At 44.7% G+C, this 9,576-nt stretch overlaps 1 protein-coding gene across 6 annotated transcripts in view; it reads left to right on the top strand.

The window, feature by feature from the left end:
- The first annotated feature begins 1,192 nt into the window (after nucleotides 1-1,192).
- GPC5 (glypican 5) overlaps nucleotides 1,193-9,576 on the top strand; it is a 1,343,507-nt gene continuing 1,335,123 nt past the window's right edge. For all 6 annotated transcript variants that reach the window (XR_012009862.1, XM_072782622.1, XM_072782624.1 and 3 more), the window contains exon 1: nucleotides 1,193-1,699. Coding sequence is in view for 5 of the 6 variants with exons in the window: in XM_072782622.1 (XP_072638723.1) it covers nucleotides 1,537-1,699 (163 nt within the window). In the remaining variant the exon portion in view is untranslated. The remainder of the gene's footprint in view (nucleotides 1,700-9,576) is intronic.

The raw sequence follows: 9,576 nt of genomic DNA, 5'->3' as shown, positions 1-9,576 counted from the left end.
AAGAAGTATCTCAGCCATTTCCCTGGAATGGTTTTAAAGCAAGCAATCTGCTCCTGAAAGTGCTGCCTTTGACATCAAATGGTCATTAAAAGTCCCATGACACTTAACTAAGACTTCAAATTATTCATCTCTATCTCTTGGCAAGGGTTCCAATTTGAGATTAAATTCCTTTTAAGTGGTTGAGGCATTTATAGTCCACCCTGCCTCATGCTTTGAAGTAGTTTTGTTTAACTGGAGTAGTACTATCCTCAGATGCCTTTAGATGAAGAGATGCTTGTCACTCATAGGCTTAGTGTTGCGTCAATCACATTTAGAAAATCCACCTGACCCACTCATGGTCGATGGTTTTTTATAAATTGTAAACCGACCGAATTCCGTTGTCACTTTTAAATCACTCAAAGTCTTCATTTTTTTTCCTATCTTCCTTTTTAGAAACTCCCCTGAGCACTCTTATCGTAGAAGTTCTTTGAGAAATGTCTTTAAAAACAACTCCAGAGGTGATAAAGCTCAGAAGGGCCCATAGAGATAGGAAGGACGGAAGTAAAAGATGAGGCTAAGGCTGACAGGAGAATAAGCTGGACTTTACCGCGATAATAAGAACCTGATAGAGTCTGAATGCAATTCTTACGACTTCTGCATTCTTGCAGAGGATCACAGTGAGTGTTCCAAGGCAGTAACATGAACCAATTTTTAAGAAGTTAACTTCTCATGTACCCTCTGAACATCTTTTATAGATGCTATCAAGCCTCTGAGTTGGGACCTTCCACTGCAGGCTTTTTGCCCGTGGACTGTGCCCAGATGCCATTTCATGCAGTTTCCAATACACATTCCTCCGGACCGAAGACCTCGACTTCCAGGCGAGTATTTCATGCTACTTCCAGCTGGCCTTCCTCATCCCTTCTCTTCTCGGAACCTCTTCGCACGCTCGCTCTCCTTTCCATCTCCATCAGCCCGTCGTTCCTCGGGAAGGACCGGGAAAGCGCCGCCCGGCTCTGGTGTCGGGGAGGCGGCTCCGAGGTCTCTCTCGCGGGGGCCCGCGGTGACAGCGGGAAGGTGGGTGCGGCCCGGGACGCGCGCCGGGGGCGGGGCGCGGGGCGGAGCCTGGGCGCGGGGGCGGAGCCTGGGCGCGGGGCGGGCCGTGGGGGCGGGGCTTGCCCGCGGAGCGCGGCGGGCGGGCGCGTCCCAGGTTGGCTGCTGCTGGCTGAGCCCGCGGCCGCGGCGGCGGGAGCCGGATGCTCTCGGGCTCCGTGCGGCTCCAGCCGTTTTCCTCCCTGGTGCAGCGCCAACGCGCCCCCGCGGGAGAGGGAGACCCACGGCGCTTAGCTGGAGAACTCTGCTGTCTCAGTCTAGGGGCTCCTCCGGAGAAAGCCAAGTGCCCCCAGGTGAAGCCGGTGTCCCAAAACGGCCCGGGAACGCCGGCCGCCAGCTTGCACCTTTCGGGAACCGCGACCGCCGAGCCTTTTCCAGCGCCTGCAAAGCCGGGCGCGCGGGGGAGTGGTGTCCACCTCGTGGGAAGGGGCGACGGGGACACCGAGGATGGACGCGCGGAGCTGGCGCGCGGGGTGTTGCTGTCTCCTGCTCCTGGCCCTGGTTGGGTCTCCTCGGAGCGAGGGAATGCAGAGCTGCGAAGAAGTTCGGAAACTTTTCCAGTGGCGCCTGGTGGGAGCCGTCAAGGGGCTCCCGGATTCGCCGCGGGCAGGTGAGGCGGGCGCGCGGGCGCGGGGCGCTGCGCCTGGACGCGGGCCGGGGGCGCCCTGAGCGCCCGCTCGGCGCTGCGGGGCTCTCGGGTGGCGGTTCGCGGGAGGACGAGCTTTCCGGCGCTCCGGCCGGGCGAGGGGAGCCTGGGGGCGCGGGGAGGGCTCTGGGCGAGCTCGGGTGAGCCGCCGAGCGCGGGTGCGGCTGAGCGGGGCCGCGGGCGTCTGGCGGCCGCGCGGGCTCCCTGGTCTCCGCCGACGCGGAGGGAGAGGCGGGCGGAGCGGGCCGCGCGGTGTGGGGCTTCCAGCGGGCGGAGCGGGCCGCCGCGAGCGGATTCCAGCGCCGCCCCGCCCCGCCGGGGGCCCGGTTTGCTGCCTTCTCCGCGGTGACAGAGTTGGTCGGTCGCTGCGAGTTTGATGCTAAAATCACAAGCCTTGCGCTCTCCCTTGCCGGAGACTGGGGCACTGCCTAGGGCAGCCGCTCTCCCTTTTAATTGGGACTCGGACCCCGAACGCGCGCTGTGCGTGACCCCGAGCCGCCTCCCCGCGCGCCCGCAGCGGGCCCTGCCTGCGGGACCCCGAACTGCCCAGCGTGTCTCGGACCGCCTGCGGTGTGGGGGGGCAGCCGGCGACCAGGTCGAACGCGTCGGGAAGCCCCCCGCTGACCCGGATGAGCCGTACACCCCAGATGAAGGGGCAAGAAGACCGTGATGGGAGCCGCGTAGATCCGCTTCTGGCCAGCGCGCTGTGCCGGCACCTTCAGCCCTGCCCCCCGCCCCCCGGCGCACATGCCTTCCGCCGGCGAGATTTCCAGTTTACCTGCGGTCTGCACGGCTCGGTCTTAGTTCTCAAACGCAGTAGCAGGTGTCTGAAGCTACGGTCTTACTGGAGCAATGCACCCTGACTGTGAAGTCGACACACAGACGAATGCTGTGAGCTTATTGGTTGGATAAGGAATTTGTAGAGGATGCTTGGATCTAAAATTCGTCCCCTGCCTGAGTTTTTAGGGCTAAGAGACGTGCTCTTAGCACCATGGAGCTGTGGCTGTCTTGCTTGATTGCTTTGCTAGTTGTGAACCCAATTCTCCCAGTCATCCTACAAGGAAAATCTAGACATTTGGGAACACTGAATCCATTTTCGTTTACATGACCAGTCTCTAATATTTGAGATATTTCAGGTATTTCTTTGAATGCCTGTTCAGTACTAGGTGCTTTTCCCCCCCTATATTAATTGAAACAAAAGAGTTGATATTCTCAGCTTAGGGCAATTCTCTCCTCAAACGATAGTACCTATCCTCTTATAAACCTGTTCTCGTGTATCAGTGCATTTCTTTTTATTAAAAAAAACTAAACCTCACTTATCAGTAGCTAATACTACTAAAGTGGGAGTTTGTTTTGGGGAGGGGGACAGGGTGAAGGCATGGAGCTTATGAAATCCTGACCTGCATTATTAGATTTCGCCCCACAAATGCCATAATTTTGGCTGATTGTGTTCAGGAAACGTTGACAGCTCCCCAGTAAGGCCTTGATTTCATGGCCCTTCTCATAGCTCAGTATTTCTGGTAGCCTGCTGAATGCAACACACTGATTAGGTGTCACATTTCTAGAATCTGGTGCATATTTCATCTCTTTTGAAGAGGAACTTTCCGGAGTATCAATCACTGGCATACCTTTTTACCAGGATATAAGGGGAAGCTGAAGCTCTGCCCTATAGAGAAGGAAATGATGTCCTTATTTGCATTTGATACATGTGACCCCTAAAAAAGAGCCAGGATGGGAAGCACCTTCTTTTCTAAAACATTCTGGATGGTCCCCTTTGCTAAGACATTTTTTTTTTTTTTAAATCTGTGGCTTAATGTAATGGAAGAATCATGGCAGTACATACCAAAGGGGCTGTGCAGGGTTGCACTTGTAGGGGTGTCAGTGGAGCTGTGAAAAGGACTAAATTCTCTTGATTTTGCTTTAAAAAAAAAGTCACATGAAAGGATTATTCTGAATTAAAATCGCCTTGGTTAGAGTCATTCTTGTCTCCGTATATTTAGTCCTTGCTTTATTTGAATATTTAAATGAAATACTGAACTATTTTTTTTTACATTGATGCTTCTCTTCTTCCCACTATAATGGTCTCATTCCCAAATTGAGTATACTATGTACTTCATAACTGTTTTTCTTTATTTTTATATTTATATATGATCTGTAACATTTAGCTTGATTGAGTATAGTAGTTGGGCATCTTAATTTCTTTCTTTTCTTTAAGATTTTATTTATTTATTACTGAGAGACACAGAGAGAGGCAGAGGGAGAAGCAGGCTCCCCATGGGGGGCCTGATGAGGGACTTGATCCCAGGACCCCGGCATCACGCCCTGAGCCAAAGGCAGACGGTCAACCACTGAGGCACCCAGGTGCACCCCCCATCCCCAGTCAGGCATCTTATTTTCTAACATCGTCTTCAATCTCAAGAGAGAACAATAGTTTATATAAGTAGTCATTTCCATGTAGGAATGCAAATATTGATATTCCTTGTAATAAACATATTTTGGGGGCTTATGGGCTTTCATTGACTAAAGCTAATATATTTAGGGGGTGCCTGGATGTCTCGGTCAGTAAAACGTTGGACTTACCGTTTCGGCTCAGGTCATGATCTCAGGGTCCTGAGGTCGGTCGGGCTCTATACTGGGCTGGGCATGGTGCCTGCTTAAACTTCTTTCTCTCCTTCTCCCTCTGGCCCTCTAAAAACAAACAAACAAACAAACAAACAAACAAACCTCATACATTTAAATTTGATACTTGTTTCCTTGAAAATGTGTGTGCTTTCTTCATTCACTGTCCACAAGTGGTTAATTCCTGAGAGGTCTAGTCAGAATGCCATTTTTATGACACAAGCAGGTAGAACAACTTTTTATAGTTTCTTCCTGCATTTGTGACTTTTACATCTTTTGAAAACTATGTTACCCAAGTTGGAATTATTAAAATGATGAGAACAGCCATTCAAGTCGTTTCTCAGATTCCCCTCACCTTTGTTCTCTACCCTGCTCCAATTCTTTTAAGCCTATTGAGCTCCTAAGGATGTTGGATGAGAAATTTAAAAAAGGAGAGAAGGTGTAAATGTGATTAGAATTACAGATTTCCCTGCGTTCTGATTTTATTTCCTAAGTAGCAGTCAAGGTGCCCTTTGCTCTTGTTTATTTTATTCAGGAAAAAAAAAAACTTAGTAAAAGTGTCTTTTAAAGGTCCTTTTATTTTTATTTTATTTATTGGGGAGGAGGGATAATGCCTTCCCGTTGAAATTCTCTTCACACATGCATTGTTCACACTTGCATTCTTTCCCTTTTTTTAAGAAGGTAATTCAGAAAGGAGAAGCATATAAAAAAATCCAAGACTACATTCAAGTAATTTATATACCAACTGGTTTTAAAAAAGTGGATGTTCATTGGTACAAGTAGTTTGTGAAAGATAACGGTTTCTTGGTTGTTTTTGCCCATAAATGGGATAATAAGAATAAACTTGATGTGGCAAAATGAAAATCTAATACTAAAGGACATTTCGTGCTGTATAGTTTTATTTAAATGCTTTCCTTAGATCCAATCTTATAATTGCTTCAAGGACAGTGTTGATTCATTCTCACACCCAACGGAAGCAATCTACCTGGTAACCTTGGAGTTTGGAACGACGTTTTTTTTTTTTTTTTTTTTTTTAAGATTTTATTTATTTATTTATTCACAAGACAAACACACACACACATAGAGAGAGAGAGAGAGAGAGGCAGAGACATAGGTAGAGAGAGAGGCAGGCTCCATGCAGGCAGCCTGATGTGGGACTCGATCTCAGGACTCCAGGATCACTCCCTGGGCTGAAGGCAGGCGCTTATCTGCTGAGCCACCCAGGCTTCCCTGCTGAGCCACCCAGGCTTCCCCACAGATGGGTTTTAAAACTTGGTTCTGCCCCTTGTAGTTGTGGGACCTAGGTTGATTGATTATCCTCTTCAAACCTCTGTTTCATCATCTATAAGATGGAAATATTCGTTCTTAAAGGGTTGTTGCGGGGATGAAATGAAATAATGTGTGTGTGTGTGTGTGTGTGTAAAATAGCACAAATCTAGGCACATAGTAAGTGCTCACAAAATGCTGTTATCATTACAGTTTTTTATTTAGTGTCTTGATTTTAACTAGACTTGGCTATTAAGGGTGAAATCTTAGTTTTAGATCTCTATACATCAGAAGATGTTTTTATAATGAATAGTGTTTTTTCAGTCACAAATTGGGAAAGAAGTTTCTATTCAAAATGGAATATATTAGGTTATAGTGGGTCTTTTATTTTTCTTTTCATGAGCTAATGGAAGCTCTAAGAAACCTATCTAAATGTTTTTTATTAGGTTATGGTAAATATATACGTGAATGTATATATTTCCGTGAACTAATGGAGGCTCTAAGAAACAGAGCTGTGTTTGCTGCTGGCTGCAGAGTCCAGAGCTATTGCTTCCACTACCACAGCCATGGTTCTGCAGTCTGGATTCAGGGAGACAAAGTAGAGCATGTAGGGGCTGTTTAGGGATTTATACAGTGATCTGGTTGGTGGCCATAGTCATTCATGGACTGTAATCTCAAATTGGGACTGTTGTTTCTAATGAATTTAGCCCTTTATGCTAATTGAGTAACATAGTTGTGGTGATCAAATTTCCAAGGCCATAAGAGGAACCCATGGTCTGATGTTGGGGCAGATTATTAATATCAGGATTGCCTCGTGTTGAAGCCCATCTACCAAAACTTTTCAGAAACAACCCTAATCAAACAAATTAGGCTTGTCTTGCTTGCTGTGGCGAGGGCACTCATTCACCACAGGAGCTGTGGGTGCTTGGTAAAGGGCAGTTGGGAAAGGGCTTTCTCTATTTGGGCTTGTGGTAGGTGGTATCAAGGACTGTTGAATGAAGCAGGGCAGTTCAGGAATTGGGGGTCTTTATTACTTGCTCAGGAGCAAGGGGGGTTAAGGTGGTTGTCCTTACAGAAGCAGCAGCAGCAGCCGTCTTTTTGGTCAGAAGAGGGGGCAGCCCTGGTGGCTTAGTGGTTTAGTGCCACCTGCAGCCTGGGGTGTGATCCTGGGGACCCGGGATCGAGTCCCACGTCAGGCTCCCTGCATGGAGCCTGCTTCTCTCTCTGCCCCTCTCTCTCTCTCTCTCTCTCTCTCTGAATAAATAAATAAATCTTAAAAAAAAAAAAAAAAAAAGAAGAGGGCGCTGCTGAGTCTTTCGAGGTTGCAGAGTGTCCTGGTGGCTCTCCTGCCTCATGGCAGGTCCCATCATTGTCCCATCATTACTTTCCAAATCTGCGCATGTCATCTGTGTTGACTTGTAAACATCAAGACTTGGTCCAGTGTCAGGGCAGCTTGTCACTTTCTCCTCTGCAAAATCGAGTGTGTGCTTTAAGGGCTACGAGAATTGTGTTTCATTTGCTTAATGGAAGAACAAGAGTATGAAAAAAAAAGGAACAAGAGTATGGTTTTCTACTTTAAGACTATATATAAAGTATGACTGTCCTTCAGGGGCCTGAATTGTACTACTCACACCCTAGTTCCTCATAATTAGCTTACTAGCAAGTATAAATGTTGTGTGTGTTCCCATCCAACCTTCATCCCACAATTTAAGTTCCATTTGCCAACTGTCCAACATCTTGTATTTGTATAATTGGCTTTAGGAGAGGTACAGTTTAGAGAACTTAAGAATAGTATTCTGTAATTATATAATTTTATAATTATTCTATTCTTCCCCCAACCAGTTTCCAGCTTGTCTAAGACTTTCTGGAATACAGATTTTTGTCTTGTCTTTGTGTGTGTGTGTGTGTGTGTGTGTAATATACATTCCAGGTTTGATAAGGACACCTTCTAAGTCTGTAATATTTCTTTTGTCATTAATTGGTGTAACACCAATAGCAACATTCCAGCAAACAGAGGCCTCTTTTAAACAGAAGTGATTTATAAATCAGTGGCCTCTTGGTGTAACTGTTGAAGAAACCATAAACCTATTTGATTAAAATGGGGTTATGAGAGACTTCAGTCATATGCTTTGTTGGAATAGATTGTCTATGAATGTGGTGACTGATCTGGTTGGTTAAGTAACAATAGCTTTACTTGTAATAGAGAATTGTCATTTTCCATATCTACCCTTCTTTTATAAAAGCCTGACCTTCAACTAGAAGAAAAGACACCAACTGCGACCTCAATTCTTCTTTTCAGCTTTAGAAATTTCAAATTTTACTAATGTTACTGTTAAAATCACCCTAAAGTGATTAGTCATTCTTCTATGGGTCACAGTGTATAGGGCAGCTTTTCAAAAATGTTATTATTATATTCTATTATTTTAAAAATTATTTATTTGATTTTATTTTAATTTCAGTGTAGTTAAGATACAGTGTTGTATTAGTTTCAGGTATACGATGTAGTGATTCAACAAGTTCCCTATATTCCTCAGTGCTCAACAAGGTCAATTTACTCTCAATCCCCTTTACCTATTTCCTCTATCCCCCTCACTCCTCGGCCCTGGTAACTCTCTCTTTGTTCTCCATACTTAAGGGTTTGTTTTGGTTTATCACCCTCTTCTCTTTTTCCTTTGTTCATTTGTTTTATTTCTTAAATTCCACAGATGAATGAAATCATATGGCATTTGTCTTTCTCTGACTTATTTCACTTAGCATCATACTCTCTAGATCCACCCATCCATGCTGTTGCAAATGGCAAGATTTCGTTTTTTTTCTGGACAAATAATATTCTATTGTATATATGTATATATGTTATATATTATATATATATATATATCTCACTTCTTCTTTATCCATTCATCTGTTGATGGGCACTTGGGCTCCTTTCATAGTTTAGCTATTATTAATAATGCTGCAATAAGTATAGGAATGCATAGATTCTTTTTTTTAAATTTTATTTATTTATGAGAGAGAGAGAGAGAGAGAGAGAGAGAGAGGCAGAGCACAGACAGAGGGAGAAGCAGGCTCCATGCAGGCTGCCTGATGTGGGACTCCATCCCAGGTCTCCAGGATCACACCCCGGGCTGAAGGCGGCGCTACACCACTGAGCCACCCGGGCTGCCCCATATATTCTTTTGAATAGTGTTTTCATATTCTTTGATAAATACCCAGTAGTGTGAGTACTGTATTTTTAGTTTTTTGAGAAACCTTCAGACTGTCTTCCACGGTGGCTACACCAGTTTGTATTCCTATCAGCAGTGCACCAGTGTTCCTTTTTCTCCACATCCTTGCTCACACTTACTGTTTCTTTTAAAAATTATTTTTAAGATTTTTAATTTTTTAGAATTTTAATCATTTTATTGCAGTATAACTGACATACAATATCCTGTTGATTTCAGGTGTACATTATAGTGATTTTATATTTTTACATATTATGAAATGATCCCTGCAATAAGTCTAGTTACCATCTGTGATCGTATAAAATTTTTACAGTAATATTGACTGAATTTCCTATGTTGTACATTATATCCCATCACTTTTTATTTTACAACTGAAAAATCTTAATCCCCTTTATCTCCTTGGTCTATTCCCCAGCCCCTCTTCACTCTGGTAATCAACAGTTTATCTCCTGTATGCATGAGTCTGCTTCTCTTTGTCTTTTCATTTTTAAAAATTTCACATATAAGTAAAATCATACAGTATTTGTCTTTCTCTGTCTGACTTATTTCACTTAGCATAATCCCCTCTAGGTCTTTGATTAGCCATATCAAGTTCACATATGGCTGCTATGTAAGTTGAATGCATAACGCAATTTTATAGAAAGAAAATGAGATTTTGCATTTTCATGTTTTTATGATAGAATATACATTCTCTTGAAAATTCAAAGTACTGAAAAGTACAAAGAAAGCAAAATT

This window comes from Canis lupus, chromosome 17, assembly GCF_048164855.1.
Source record: "Canis lupus baileyi chromosome 17, mCanLup2.hap1, whole genome shotgun sequence".
NCBI classification, from domain to species: domain Eukaryota; kingdom Metazoa; phylum Chordata; class Mammalia; order Carnivora; family Canidae; genus Canis; species Canis lupus.
This window is presented reverse-complemented; position numbering and strand designations above follow the sequence as displayed.